General features: G+C 43.7%; 2 protein-coding genes across 3 annotated transcripts; both read left to right on the top strand.

Moving 5' to 3' along the window:
• Window positions 1-791: 791 nt before the first annotated feature.
• On the top strand, window positions 792-4,359 carry LOC121180353 (tubulin beta-4B chain-like). Its single transcript, XM_041035689.1, has 5 exons — window positions 792-1,000; window positions 2,268-2,376; window positions 2,489-2,599; window positions 2,797-3,041; window positions 3,128-4,359. The coding sequence occupies exons 1-5, from the start codon at window positions 944-946 to the stop codon at window positions 3,938-3,940; spliced, it is 1,335 nt and encodes a 444-aa protein (XP_040891623.1). The 5' UTR covers window positions 792-943; the 3' UTR covers window positions 3,941-4,359.
• An 880-nt stretch (window positions 4,360-5,239) lies between these two features.
• dennd1c (DENN domain containing 1C) lies at window positions 5,240-14,936 on the top strand. 2 transcript variants are annotated; one of them, XM_041035609.1, is made up of 23 exons: window positions 5,240-5,418; window positions 5,824-5,888; window positions 6,581-6,624; window positions 7,128-7,177; window positions 7,270-7,389; window positions 7,506-7,575; window positions 7,668-7,748; window positions 7,853-7,918; window positions 9,125-9,178; window positions 9,268-9,378; window positions 9,731-9,831; window positions 9,910-9,955; window positions 10,073-10,174; window positions 10,927-11,052; window positions 11,288-11,389; window positions 11,759-11,849; window positions 11,982-12,022; window positions 12,125-12,175; window positions 12,275-12,322; window positions 12,425-12,532; window positions 12,816-12,898; window positions 13,605-13,818; window positions 13,905-14,936. In XM_041035609.1, exons 1-23 carry the CDS (start codon window positions 5,402-5,404, stop codon window positions 14,916-14,918), a joined length of 2,805 nt encoding a protein of 934 aa, XP_040891543.1. In that variant the 5' UTR covers window positions 5,240-5,401; the 3' UTR covers window positions 14,919-14,936. The 2 variants fall into 2 exon arrangements, with proteins under 2 accessions (XP_040891543.1, XP_040891544.1); XM_041035610.1 differs by lacking the exon at window positions 7,853-7,918.
• Window positions 14,937-15,190: the final 254 nt, after the last annotated feature.

Below are 15,190 nucleotides of genomic sequence, written 5' to 3'. Positions count from 1 at the left end.
CCTCTGTGTGTTTGTTACCTGTCTCCTATATGTGCGAATGGTTTACATGAGTTTTGTCTTCTGTGTGTTTGTGTAGTGTGTCCTGTTTCTCCAGGTCTCCATGGTGGAGTGGAGGCTGTGCGGCACATGGAAGTTGCTATAATATTGTCATCCTGATCGTCCATACTGTAATTTTACTATGTTGCTCTGCTCTGTACAACCCCTGGAGGTAAATCTGTGACTCATGATACTGGGCTATATAAATAAAACTGACTTGAAGGTTTTGATACTGAGGCAAAAGTTCACATTACTGCTAGTCTCTGCATGCCACAAGTGAATCCATCTCATGCCAGCATTATTCCTTCATCCAGGAAGTGACTAACAAAAAAACCCCCCACCCAGGCTCACATAAGCTCCACATTACTGCTCAATGGCTCCATTGTTAACAATGTACCATGCCAGAGCATTTCTGACACTGTCTTTATAACCTATGCAACGGTTTATTCAACATTCTGGTTATTCGGTCACACATTTACCCGTCACCCTCAGAGTTAACTCAGACACTGCACATGGCGCAGGCCTGTGGCTTCAGAGGGCCCACATCAAGTTTTAAGGTCGTTCATCTCTCCACTCTTTATCTCACAGGCATGTCAGCCCCCAACAACAACCGGCGTCTGCTCCGGCGGGTTTGCAGCCAGCCAGCCAGCGCCGAACAGCTGCCCAGCGTTCCGGCTGTGCCCGGTTCCCGTTGCCATGGCGATGACGTCATGCTGCAGCACCGGGAGGAACGGCGCAGCCGCGGACGGTGGGAAGGGCGAGACGGAGGGCTTACAGCGCAGCCACAGCTCCTCCGCCATTCAGCCAGGCTGTCTTACTGAACCGGGAGGGCCAGGACCGAGCAGCCAGCAGAACCGGAGCCCCGTCGTCAGCTTCCTCTCCAGCGTTCCTCTCCAGCAGCGACAACATGCGTGAGATAGTTCACCTGCAGGCCGGGCAGTGCGGGAACCAGATTGGAGCAAAGGTATGAAAACACACGCAGACACCCGTCGGGGTGTTTTGGTGGTGGTGTTTTTTTTCTCTGACCTGTTAGCTGCATGTCGGATTTATGTGAATTCAAGTTTATTCTTGTTGCTGCCGACGTGTCGGCTGTTAAGAGGCCGTGCTGTCCGCAGGAAACACTAATTAGGTCAGTATAGCGGAGTGGAAAGTGTTGTGTAAGACTACGGTGGAGGCAGCGTACAATAGCATCCTGTAGGATGGGCGGTGGCAAGCAGAGACATCCCCGCTGTTCTGTTGTGACCTGATGCCTTTTAAACGAGCGCATCCACCTAAAGTGATCCGCTATCACTGTAACAGAGGGTGGCTGTGATGGAGCACAGGTGTGGATCAGAGGAGACTGGTGCTTCTACTGAGATCAGAGGATTTTGATGAAATTAATGAAATGAATGAACAGACGACAGTCCTGTGTGTGTGTGTGTGTGTGTGTGTGTGTGTGTGTGTGTGTGTGTGTGTGTGTGTGTGTGTGTGCGTGCAGAGAGAGAGGGAGGGGTGTGGCTCAGACACAGAATGCACTGGAACGCCGGCGGACAGCCATGCAGTTCTTCAACACACATTAGATCATATTAAATTATAATAACAAATCAGCCTATAGGCTGATGTTTTATTACCATGCCTGCATCACGTAATGTGCATGGCGTCAGCCTCGTTTCAAATGCAGATCAAACCATCTTGTCATGGTACCTGTGCACCACAGATTGATTATTCAAATATTTTCCCTGTACCGATTTTATTTTTTTCTTCAATAATTAATCAGTAAATACATTCTCTTGACTAACCGATTAATAATTTGAGCTACGACAGAGAGAAAACCTGCCGTCACAACCTGATGTCTTGAGATCAGCTGTTTATTTGCTTTTGTTTTTTTCTAGACAGTCCAAAGTCTATAGATATTTACAAATGTATGCATAAAAGCAGCGAATCCTCATGTTTGAGAAGCTGGTACCACGAAATACTTTGTATTTTTGCTTAAATCATTATTCAGTCATCAAATTTGCTGTCAGTTATTTGTTGTTGAAAAACTAATTGATTAATCGATTGTTTCAGCTACATAATATTCACATGGTGACGCTGCTGTGGCTCAACAAGTAGACCAGACTGTAAAGTGGAAAATAAACAGCAGGCCATTTACTGTACATTCCTCTGCTAAAACTTTAAAATGTCAGTAGTTAAATTCAGCATGTTTTTATGAACTGGTCTCTGCCTAATCTCACCCATCCACCTGTCTGTAGTTCTGGGAGGTGATCAGTGATGAGCACGGCATCGACCCAACAGGAACCTATCATGGAGACAGCGACCTGCAGCTGGACAGAATCAATGTCTACTATAATGAGGCATCAGGTCAGGAGCGTTAAAACACAGCCATACAAATGTATTATTTCGATCTTCTAATATTCTGTCTTGTTTTCTAATGAATGGTTTTGACTCACTGACACGTTCATTTGTGTTCAAGGTGGGAAGTACGTGCCTAGGGCCATCCTAGTGGATCTGGAGCCAGGCACTATGGACTCGGTCCGCTCCGGACCCTTTGGACAGATCTTCAGACCCGACAACTTTGTCTTTGGTACACACGATCGGTTACATACTTGAACATATGTTATTTATTACACAGCATAAGAAAATGTCATATTGATTATGGGCATATTAGTGAGAACTGCTGCAGTCCATATTGAAAAATAAAGTTTTTCAGTTTAAATGGTAAACTAAGATCTTTTTGGTGCAAGAAATAAGGGCAGATTGTAATTAATCCTTTCCTTCCAGGCCAGAGTGGAGCGGGTAACAACTGGGCCAAGGGCCATTACACAGAGGGGGCTGAGCTGGTGGACTCGGTCCTGGATGTGGTGAGGAAGGAGGCTGAGAGCTGCGACTGCCTCCAGGGTTTCCAGCTCACACACTCCCTGGGCGGTGGTACCGGCTCTGGCATGGGAACTCTGCTCATCAGCAAGATCCGGGAGGAGTACCCCGATCGTATCATGAACACCTTCAGCGTGGTGCCCTCTCCTAAGGTACGGTGATTATGTCACATTGCTGTTTAGTGTCTTTTCCTCTTCTGGCGCTTCGTCACCCTGACCTTTGTGTGTTTTGCCTCTAGGTGTCAGACACAGTGGTGGAGCCCTACAACGCCACCCTTTCTGTCCACCAGCTTGTTGAGAACACAGACGAGACTTACTGCATCGACAACGAGGCCCTATATGACATCTGCTTCCGCACCCTCAAACTCACGACACCCACTTACGGAGACCTCAACCACCTGGTCTCCGCCACCATGAGCGGGGTGACAACTTGCCTGCGTTTCCCCGGCCAGCTCAATGCTGACCTCCGCAAACTGGCTGTGAACATGGTGCCCTTCCCCCGTTTGCACTTCTTCATGCCTGGCTTCGCCCCCTTGACCAGCCGGGGCAGCCAGCAGTACAGAGCCCTCTCTGTACCTGAACTCACACAGCAGATGTTTGACGCCAAGAACATGATGGCTGCCTGCGACCCGCGCCACGGCCGCTACCTGACTGTGGCCGCCGTGTTCCGCGGCCGCATGTCGATGAAGGAGGTGGACGAGCAGATGCTGAACGTGCAGAACAAGAACAGCAGCTACTTCGTGGAATGGATCCCCAACAACGTCAAGACGGCCGTGTGCGACATCCCGCCCCGTGGGCTCAAGATGGCCGCAACCTTCATCGGCAACAGCACAGCCATCCAGGAGCTGTTCAAGCGCATCTCTGAGCAGTTCACCGCCATGTTCCGCCGCAAGGCCTTCCTCCACTGGTACACCGGCGAGGGCATGGATGAGATGGAGTTCACCGAGGCGGAGAGCAACATGAACGACTTGGTGTCCGAGTACCAGCAGTATCAGGACGCCACAGCTGAGGAGGGAGAGTTTGAGGAGGAGGGAGAGGAGGAGGTGGCCTAAGGCTAAAATCACTCATCGTTTCTCCACTGCACTCGTCATAATTCCAGCCAACCATCCATCCACTGATTTCAGCCCTGCTCTGCTGTCTTCTTCTGACTTTTTTTTTCACTGTACTCTCCTTTCCCAGCTCTCTTGTCCCTGTATTCCCTCTGTTTCCTTTTCTCTCTGCTTTTGCGCTCTCTTCCATCGACATCCCCCCTTCTCCTCCACCCAGAGTAGGATTCACAACACTAAACTGACTCTCCCATCTCAGTGCTCATGTAGAGGTAGCTAACACAGGTGTGCTTGTGGTCTTTTGTCAGTAGCCTTCTGTTAATGTTCATTTATCATCATCGGGCCAAGTATTCAGTAAAACTGTTCAATTGACCAGAATTTGATCACGTGTCTAATTTGGCATTGATTGAAATAAACTTGTTGGAAAAAAAAATCCCTTGTGTTTGTTTGAAGTTCTTCATTTTAAAATGATATACAAACAAATCAAGGAGATAAATACAATTGATATTTATGTGAGTAAAGTTCGCTCAGCAGCTGTTGAGGATTTTACTCTGGATGTCACAGCATGAAGCAAACCAAAATGGAGACCTGTGTTGATCACAGATTAGGCAGTGCAGCTTGAAAACCACAAGGAGGCAGTATGAGATCGGTGAGACTGGTGGCTCTCTGAGCAGGATGTGGACACCTTGTTGCCTCTTCTCCACCATGAAACCTGTAACGGCAAATGCTCTGTTATGATATAAATACTTGCTCAGCATGTTTATTTGAGCAACAGCTGGACACGCCATGCCAGTGAGCCTTCCATGTAAGATATATTAGATATACAAAAGCATGTCTTTCTATATAAATCCAGTGATAAAGGGATCTGAAATAGCAGCTCTGGTGTTCTTGGCTCACTACGAAAGGGTTCATAAATCATGGAGACCATTTGTTTCAATTAAATGGCTGTTCCTCTTTATATAATACTGTAGTTTATCTCTCTGTATTACTCTACTGTAGTTTAGGCAACGGTTGTAGTGTAGAGATAAGTGAAATCAAAGTAGGAGGAAAGAAGGGGAATTTTTTTAAAATGCAAATATCACTGAGGTCACAAAAACGTGCTTTCTACAACTTGATTATTGCAGCTGCTCATGCAAATACATAGTTTCTTTTTTTTACCTTTTCTTTTTTTTTTAACAATTACAGGCTAGGTAAAAAATAAGTCACAAAAGAAGTGTGAACATGCATAACTACTTGGAGAGGTGGTCTCACAACAGACGTCATTCACAGTGACACAACGCACATAATGAGATAGATCAGGAAGTGTTCTGTCACTCCGGTGCTGAATGTGCAGGCTGCGGCTTCTGCTGTTGTTTACACCACCGCTAAATTGGTTGGGGGGGGGGAGGAGTGACTCTCATCTCACACACCTGCTGAAGATCTCCGTACCCCTGGACAAACACATGGACACAGTCACATTCAGACAGCATGGGCTCCAGACTGAAGTAAGTCAATCATGTCGTTTTTTGTTCAACTTCCATCATCACTGGTCTGCCCGTCAGCCTGTTCTTGTGGTTTTATTACTTCCTCTCACAACTGCACAGGAAGTTTCCTGCAGCAACTCTGTTGCCCTGTATCAATTGCCATACACTGCACTGTTTCTTATCAAAGTAGAACCAGCGATTGAATATCTTCATGTAATCACATTAAATACTTTCTGTAGAACCATCTACCTGTCTGCGATAAATATATCACATTTTACCTTGGTCTTTAAAAGCACAGTTGTTTTATATTTACCTCCAAGCAGAATCTTTCAGTAATATAATAAATTCACTGGAATGTCTCAACATTAATGTGACCATGTGTGGTGAGTAATCTCACATCACTGCTGTGAATTTTCTTCTTCTCAGACAAAACCCTGAGCGAACCTTCTACTGGTTCTTTGAAGCAACTTGCCCTGTGGCCAGAGACAAAGGTGAGGCCTCTGTCTTCCTTCCCACCATTGCACTTTCCCCCATTTAGTAATTGCAAGTACTGTGTTTCCCAGCTTTTGTTTCAGCCTCCATGGACCACTAAAAGTGTGCTATCTGCAACGGAGCAATTTATATGTGCAGAGTGATTTGTCGGTAACAGAGAAGTTGATTAAAATTGTTCCTGAAATACTTTTCCTGTGACTCTCTCCGTCATCTTCTTGTCATTTTCTTGCATGACACACGACCCGACTGTTAGCCATCATCTGAACCTGGCTTCGAACCCAAAAAGCAACACTAAAAAAATCCCTGTAAAATAAAATGATGAAATGTAAGACTTAGTGTATATAAAGATGTTTCTGTCAAGCTGAGAGTTGCTCATACTTCCTGTCATGTGATCAGTCAAACCACACAGCCTTGTCTAGTCGCACTTGAACCAGATGGGGACATGTTGTGATAATCTGACAGCCTGAGCAGCTGAGTGTGAGCTGAAAGGGTTAAAAAAAAAAAAGCAATAGATACTTTTTTAGTGTCTTGCAACATTTATTAAATTATTATTGCTTATTTTTAATAATTTTTCACAAATGTTTATTTTCTTTTTACTTCACTTATTGTTACTTAGTAAAACAGAAAGACTTTGCTTCTCAATGTACGGAGTATTGTCACTGATGTTCATTCATTCTTTTCAATATTACAGATCCTGGTGTACTGTTTCAGTTTCCAGAGGACTTCAGTGATGAGGTAACTCTTCATGTCTCCTGCTACTGGACACACCGTATTTGTGTAAATTGTAATTTTTGAGGATGTGTTGTCACATTGGTCATAGCAGCTTGTTTTTAGCCACATTAGCAGCAGCTCCAGGGGTTGTAATGCCAGCCAATTGGTTTGTCAGTACACTACTTTGGTCCAGACTATATTGTCTCAATAACTATTTGAAGTTCCATGAAATTCTTTACAGACATTCATGGTTCCCAGAAGATGAATCCTTGAGAATTGTGTGCCTTGAGGTTCACGTTTGAGCAAAATGTCTTAACAGCTATTGGATGGATTGCAATGAGATGTGATTCAAACAGAATATTCCCCTCATGGTGAACTGAAACAACTTTGATAAATCCCCTGACTTTTCGGCACTCCCCTAGGAACATCAGCAACTGCAGAACCACCAGCATGGCTGTGCACTCTTGATCTTTTTAGGTGGTTTTTCAAGTTTCATTTTACACACACGACTATGTCCCACTTTCTAGGAGTCCTGTCAAACATTGCCCAGATTCTGCTTCCCATATGACATACAAAAGTGAGTATAAACGGGCTGGTTTGCTCTTTACTTCATCTTCTAGCCTGTTTGTTTTTTCATATGTGCAACTCTCACTACATTCATCTGCTCAGAGTCAGGGATGTAGTGGCCGTGCAGCACTTTACTTTTGTTCTGACTGACCTTGAGGGATGCCAGCGCTTCGGCTTCTGTCGTCTCACCAACAGCACACATACCTGCCTTTGCATACTCAGGTACGTGCTCATGACAATGTATGTGGGGGGGGGGGGGGGGGGGGGGTTGTTTAAAGTCATTATTCTCATGCCAGATTAAACCATGATGAAAACCATTTTGTTCAATTTAATTTCAGCTATCTTCCATGGTTTGAAGTTTTTTACAAACTTCTCAACAACTTGGCTGATTGCCTGGCAAAAGGACAGGTGAGTTTCCCCTGCTTGTGTTCCTGTTCCTGCATTATTCTCATGCATTTCACGCATTGTCCTTAACATTACGGCTATCATCTTCTCAACAGACCAGTGAGATGAAAGCGCTGCTGGCGGCACTCTACAAGCAGTCCATACCACTGGCAGCTGGATCTGTCACTCTGCAGATGGTAAGTCTCTAATTAGCCAAAAAAAAAAAAAAAAAAACCTGGGGTCACACTTGACTTTGTGGCAGTTTTCTGTCAGTGGTTAGCATGTTGTGTTTTTTTCTGAGGGAGAGCAGCTATTGGTCAGCACAGAGGTGTCCCATCCTGTTGGACACCAGGGGGGACAAGAGGGGGTGAGTCCCACAGGAGTTCATGTGGTCTGGAATAATTGCCAGGCTGAGACAGACTAACTCCTGCTAGAAATCGTCAGCTGTCCATGCTTGATGGCTAAACCTGATGTATGTGGACTAAAACCTTGTCTCTCACCCCTTCAGTTTAAGCCATGTTTAAGTGTCATGTTTAAGCCAAACTTGATTGACTGTCATTGTGACCTTTGGAACAGCGAACTGCATGTATTCATAGTCCATGTATAACCCATGACTCCAATCAAATGTTTTGTCTTACAAGAAATGTCTCCATGAGGCTCAAAGCTACAGTAAAATTATTCTGGCGAATACTTGGGCCACATATTCTTGTTACTTCTGGCTCAATACATGCCTGGTTCCTCGGCCCAAGTCCAGCCCACACACAGCCTGACTGTCAGACTCTATTTCCACATTCGGACCAATTCTGGGGCAGACACAGAAATTCTTCCTGGCCATCGGACAACACTGTAGGACAACAGCCAGAATTAGCCCAGGTGTGGAAGCATACGGGCCAAACTTGGGCTGAGGAAACAAGCGATTATTGGACCTGAAGCTTTCGCCGGAAAAATTTTGCTATTTGTGTATTTTCATTCCAAAATGGAAAATCCTCCACTTGAAAGAAACATTCATTCATCTAAAACAGTTCTATGATATGACATATAGACAATATAGACAATATTATCAAAGTTGTAATATATTTGATTTCAGTCCTGATTGATTTGGTGACATACATGGTTACCACGGTAACACCAAAGTTTAATACTACAGGTCCAAGAACTCTGGTTTGCATTAGTAATGAATGGCAAGTTTAATCCAGAGCAGGAATGGCAGACAACAATGAAAACCTCTACACAGAGAGGAAATTACTGACTGTAAATACAAAGAACAGCCATTGAAGAAAAAATGCCTGAGAGAAAAAAATGGGATTTGTTTAAAATCCCAAAGATTATAACTTCAAAGCTGTTTTACATCAACACATAAGCTTACAGAAACACGCTGTAGTTTGCATCTAACATTGCTGTTTAATGGACACAGAGTTTTGGAATGAAATCTGATCTAAAGTCTGGTCCTGTAACCTTCAATGCATGCATGTCTGCACAATGCTAAAGATACTAATCCAACTGAAAACAAAAACGCTTCCATTAAATTTGCGCAGTTTTCTCAATGGTGTTTTATTTCACTCATTTTGCCCAGGTTCCATACTTCATCGCGCCAGACCCCAGAAGTCTCCCTTCCATCCCTGAAAACGTATGTTAGACTTAACTAAACTCAAAGTTTATTTCTTTTATCCTTTGCAAAGTAGGTTTCAAACTGATGTGTTTTCATGTGTCTGACAGAGGAACTTGACAGAGCTGATTGTGGCAGTAGATGTGGGGAACCTGCTTCAGCTCTACGCCAGCATGCTGTTTGAGAGACGCATCCTGATCTTTGCCAGCAAACTCAGCACTGTAAGATTACTCATCATTCTGCCATTTTTATAGCATTACGTCTACTTCTGTGTAAAGAACCATGTTCACTCTTTGGAAACTTACCCTACACCAAAACTATTTGTGACACATTGTCTAACCCCAAGTCCTACTAATTTAACATTCACCTAATCGCAGTGAAGACAAAAACCAACTTCTGCTGGATGCAGCTACAGGGAAAATAAATTCACTACAACTAGAATCCTCTCCACTGCTGCCTTGAAATCACACATGGGCCACCATTTGTAGCCTATAATCGACCACACTGATGTACTTGTGAGTCCTGTGTGCTGTTCATCATCTGAATTCAATCTCCATTTTGTATTGTGTGTAGCTGACCTCTTGCGTGCATGCACTCAGTGCTGTGTTATACCCCATGTACTGGCAACACATCTTCATACCTGTCCTGCCACCCCACCTACTGGACTACTGCTGGTAAGGGAGTCTGTCTATCTAGCCAGCTAGCTATGCACTGACTTTGGATTCACATGTTTTTTGTTTTTTTGGTTACAGTGCACCGATGCCTTACCTAATAGGGGTCCACACCAGTCTATCTGAGGTAAACTACTCATTAAAACTCACTCAAATACTACCAAACGAATGAGTCTACCAGGTTTGTCCCCACAAACAGACGTACCAAGCTGATTATAATTGTGTCTCTGTATGTGTCTGACAGAGGGTGAGGAGTCGTGGGCTGGAGGAAGTTGTTATTCTAAATGTGGACACAAACACACTAGAAACCCCCTTTGACGACCTTAAAAGGATACCTTCCGATGTGGTAATAAATATTATCATTATGTGTGTTTGTATGATATATGAGTCTCATTGTTGTTTCCTGCTTAAAAATTTGTGATTTTGTTTTTAACACAAGAAAAAAAAAATGTGACTAGAATGTTATTCAAATGTTTTTTTAGCTAGTGGTCTGTTACCACCAGCTAAAAAAGAAAAAGGTGTGACACCTTTTAGTCAAAGGGCACAGGAAACACAGGAACTGAACTAGGACGTAAAAGTCTATGTTACACTTTCTTCTTTGCATTTCCACCGGATCTAAAGAACCATGAAAATTAGGCCAATGAAACAAGTAACAATTTAAAAAAAAACATTGGTGTCATTTTAGATAGTGTGAATACAAACTGTAGCAGATTGATATTTGGGATTAATCAGTGATGTCCAGCACCTCAACACTCTGCCTCCAGAGGTCCTGCAAAATCCAAACAGCATAACCACCATAGAGGGGACATTCTGGGGCCAGGAACTGTGGCAGAGGAACCAAATTTAGACCCTGGTTTAGACCCACAGCTATATTCTTGAGTTCCTGAAATGGTAACTGGGATGGACAACTAGACTGCTGTGTTGGACAAAAGAAAAATCTAGGATAAAATCTATAAAAACTGTTTTCTCTTTCTAGCACTTGCATTTCTACTTCACCTACACTTGATGGAAAGTTTCTGTTTTGATCATGAATACAGCTGTAACACTGTAGGTTTCTCTGGATTAATATCCCAGCTGTGATTATAAATATGTCTCCAGATGTCCGGGCTGAAGGTGTGTTTGAAGCGTCAGGCAGTGTCTCCTGGTTCTGGTGTCTCACGGGCCTTCCTGAAAGCTCAAGCTCTGCTGTTTGGAGGCTACAGGGACGCGCTGCAGGGTCACATGGTGAGTCACTCACATACTCGCTTAGTGCAGGTTTTAATATTTCTATTTTTAATAAGAAAAACAACAACAGTGGAGTGAATGATTAATAGTTTATTAAAATACACTGTTTGCACTTAGGTGTACATTTAAAGCACTTACTGTATTCTCTGCATTTAGCTCTGCATCACTATTGGGTCTGTGTGTATTTTTAGGACTCAGATGTCGTGCCTATCTCTCTCTGTCTTTTTTTTTGCAGGAGGGTGAAATATGTTTTAGCGAGGAGCTATTTCTAGACCACAAGTCTCACAGTATGAGGCAGTTCCTCCAGAGTGCCATTCATTTACAGTTCTTCAAACAGGTATGTCCAATGCCTCGTGTGGTTTGCTGCCCTCTGCTGGACAGATGCTACAACTAAAACACTGGAGAAAGGCTCATTGGGCAGAGAGTTGAAGTGAAATGTTGCAGCTGGTTAACAAATGTCTCAGACGACCTTTGATGGAGAATCATAATCTAATGGACTGAGTGTTGCAGCTGGTCTGGGTTGTTATTTGAGACCTAGTATTTAGATTTCACATGTTTAAAGACAGAATTGTATCTTAGTTGATAAAGTTTTGGGGAAGTCTTTGGGACTGTCCTGTCCACAAGTTGCATTAGTTTTACAATGAATAATATAGTAAATAATACATTAAAAAAACAATTAAATTTTTTTGTTTGTTTTGTTTTTTAGTTTATTGACAGCCGCCTGGATATTCTGAACAAAGGGAAGGAACCAGATGACCTGTTTGAGGATGAGATCCTAAAGTGTGAAACAACAGGCGGTGAGTGCCTCTGTGTGTGTGTGTGTGTGTGTGTGTGTGTGTGTGTGTTTGTGTTTGTGTGTGTGTGTCTCAAATATTCTATCGCTCACTTATCCTTTATCTTCTCTCCTTTGTGTTTTTGTTTCTTTGCAGGAAGAGGCAAGTCTTATCAGCAGTTAGTCGGTAACTTAAAGGTAAGTTTTCTTAATCGTCATGGAAACACTTCTACATTTGAACATTTTGTGGAAAATCTTGTTGAAAAGTCCGACATGGATGCACATGTGCACTTTTGACAGAAAGGAGGAGGAGCGCTAATCCTCAACATGAAGACCAAAGCAAACATGAGGGTGAGTACAGGCCGAGGTGTTTTTGATGGGAGGAGGGCTGTTAAATTCTGTTCGCAGCAACAAAACAATTCTCTTCTTAATCTTTTTAATCTTTCCCAGGCCAAAGGTCTCGCCAAGTCTGGTTTGAAAAACCTGCTGATGCACAAGGTAGGCTCATGTTTATGAGGGTATGTGCTTCAATTGGTACAAATTCTGCCGTTTTACTGTAACACTTCTTCCGTGTGTGTGTGTGTGTGTGTGTTTTTGCAGCCCCACAATGAAGAACACACCCTTCAGAGAGGAGGATCAGTGTCACACCGCCGTGCCCAATCTGACTGCCTGCAGAATCGCCTGCCAATCACACAACACTTTGGGATGGTGAGATTTCTCTCAAAACAGTCCCCCATCTCATTTTCATGCACCAACTGTAAATCTCATTCATTTTTAATGTCTTATTAAATAGGAGATACCATCCACATATATCACTTCATGACCTAATCTGCCTGTGCTACTGTCTTACGCCGCTTCTTTGTGCTGTTTTGCACCTTTTGTTGTTCTGTTTCTGTCACTTCCTTGTGATTCACCCCGACATTTGTTGTGTTTGTTGTGGGGATGTTGCCTTGCAATCGCTTTGCTTTGTTACCGTGTTGCCTCATGTCAGTCACGTCCCCGTCGGCCTGTTCACAAACATAGGGCTCCCAGAGACCAGGATGACATGAAGGACACTGGAGATACATGGGATGGGTGAGCAGTGTAGCAAAGTAACTAAGTACATTTACTTAGGTGCAGTTTTTAGGTACTTGTACTTTACTTGAGTATTTTTATTTACCGCGGTTTTATACTTTTACTTTATTACATTTCAGAGTAAAATATTGCACTTGTTACTCCCCTACATTTATCTGGCAACTATGGTTACCAACTGCTTTTTCATATTAAGAGCTTACATACAAACATATGGTGAGTTTATGAAATATGACGTACGGTAACAGATTAAACTACCTGTAGTGACTATTCATCCACAATCTAACATAAAATGAACAGGCCACTGGATGAATTGCATGCAGGAAAAAGAAATCTGATAGTAATTAAAAATGTTGTGTTTTATTTTATCCTTGGTAAGTGGGCGAACAAATTACAAAGAAATCACAGCTCTTTCCGCCTCAGTAGAAAAATCTTCCCAGGTGCATGCTGGTCCTAAATATACCTGCCTAAGTGCCTGTGGTGCTGCTGAACTCTTTCTAAACAAAACAAAGAACTAGCAAAGAAAAAAATACCATCTAAATAACCAAACACTGAGAATAAATCAGACACTTAAATTCTAAATAGCTCATACACTACACATAGTATATAGTAGTAAAAAGGTTGAGAGACAGAGAAATGGAGAAAAATATAATACACAGCATGTACTTTCTTGTTTGTATCATTCTGTGTGTTGTCTGTTGTCTATCAGAGCTGTGTCTGGACCCGCACTTGAGCCTGACTCGGAGCTCCAGAAGGATGAAGAAGAGGGGGACGATACACTCCTGTGTGACCCGGAGGAGATGGATCTGCTTGGGGAGATTTTTGACACACTCAGCTCCCGGAGCTCCCATGACCGCGGCCTGCTGTACGGCACACGCAGTCTGGATCTGTTCGGACCAGACAGTCATGACTTTATCACAAAGGTAAGAAGAGGTGGGAACTGAGCGTACACACACACACACGCAAATTTGACTTCTGGTCCAACATGGGCTGTTGATTTGTTTTACAGCGTGGTACAACCAACCCCAGCCAAGAAAGCCTGTCTCTGTCCATCAGCGGCAGTGGCAGCCTTCACAGCTGGAATCTGGAAACCACAGAGGAGCTGTCAGACCTGACAGAGGACTCTGATTGGCCGTGCCTGGACACCAGTGTACCAGAGGAGGAGGGGTCAGAGAGTCTGCTGGCAGAATGTGAAATGGGGGAACAAGAAAGGGGACAGAGAGAAGATGGAGAGAAACAGGAAGAAGTGAAGGTAGCGATAAATGGGAACCAAGGAGAAGAAATAGATAACAGAAATAACTTTAAGGAAGTGAAGTTTGAGGAAGAGAGAAAGAGAGATCAAGAGAAGAGAGCGAGTTTAGGAGAGGAACCTGTGAAATTAACATCAAGTAAGCAAGAGGATGAAGGGTTAACCGAAAAGAGGGAAGATGAGGGTAAACAGAATGAGGAGGCAGCTGAAGGGCGAGAAGCAGAAAGAGAAACAGATCAAATGCAGCAAGATTTAGCAAGAGAAGAAGAGGGAAAGGAGAACCAGAAGGAGAAAGACAAAGAGGCGACAGGATCTTTGAACAATCTTATAAAACTGAATCTCCACGATCAGAACACAGTGGGGGAGCAGCAAGGACAAGAGGAGACCGCCAATCCAGAAACCACAGCTTCTCCTGGGCCTCAGAGCCTCACTGCTGAGCCTACACCTCCAGCAGGTCAGGAGAAAAGGAGCACAGAAGCAGTAAAGGAAGAGGAGAGAGAGATAAGACAAACCCCCTCTCCTCCTAAAGTGCTATCTGCCCTAGCACGTTTCCAGTCTCAGGGGCCCAGCCCAAGCTTTCAGGTGAGGTCCAGGGTAAAGGGCTTGACCGAACCAGGGAGACCGTCCAACACGTTATGGAGCAGGGAAAACACACAAACTCACCCGCCACATGATTCAAAAACATCAGAAGAGAACAACCGCTCAGAGGCGCATGAGGGGGAAGTGCCTCCTCCCATCAAAGTGTCAGAACTTAAGAAGAGATTTGAAGCTTAAAGGATAAAACTGTTGATATATATATATATATTTTTATTGTTGCCAAATCTCACAAAAAGACCAAAATCAGCAGTGTTCAAGTTTCTCTCAATACGTTCTGATTTCCCCAGTCCATCTGACTTCCAGTCCCAAGACTGTGTGTTTGTGGTAGTGAAGGAACATGTCACCCAATGCCGCAGTGACTTGCTTTTTATAGTTTTCGTGGGATTTGTTGACAATAAGAAAAACATAGAAAAATCAGCAGACTTATTCTCTTGCACACAAACTAGCTG

This window comes from Toxotes jaculatrix, chromosome 4 (assembly GCF_017976425.1).
Source record: "Toxotes jaculatrix isolate fToxJac2 chromosome 4, fToxJac2.pri, whole genome shotgun sequence".
In the NCBI taxonomy this organism is placed as follows: domain Eukaryota; kingdom Metazoa; phylum Chordata; class Actinopteri; family Toxotidae; genus Toxotes; species Toxotes jaculatrix.
Note: the sequence above shows the minus strand (reverse complement) of the source record. Positions and strands in the feature narration are given on the sequence as shown.

What these genes read in the sequence shown, in the direction of transcription:
- LOC121180353 (XM_041035689.1), top strand. Translation starts at nt 944, where the DNA reads ATGCGTGAGATAGTTCACCTGCAGGCCGGGCAGTGCGGGAACCAGATT. An exon ending in GGAACCAGATTGGAGCAAAG is followed by an intron (nt 1,001 to 2,267) that starts GTATGAAAACAC and finishes ACCTGTCTGTAG; the next exon opens with TTCTGGGAGGTGATCAGTGA. An exon ending in ACCCGACAACTTTGTCTTTG is followed by an intron (nt 2,600 to 2,796) that starts GTACACACGATC and finishes CTTTCCTTCCAG; the next exon opens with GCCAGAGTGGAGCGGGTAAC.
- dennd1c (XM_041035609.1), top strand. An exon ending in AGACCAAAGCAAACATGAGG is followed by an intron (nt 12,176 to 12,274) that starts GTGAGTACAGGC and finishes AATCTTTCCCAG; the next exon opens with GCCAAAGGTCTCGCCAAGTC. An exon ending in TCACACAACACTTTGGGATG is followed by an intron (nt 12,533 to 12,815) that starts GTGAGATTTCTC and finishes GCCTCATGTCAG; the next exon opens with TCACGTCCCCGTCGGCCTGT.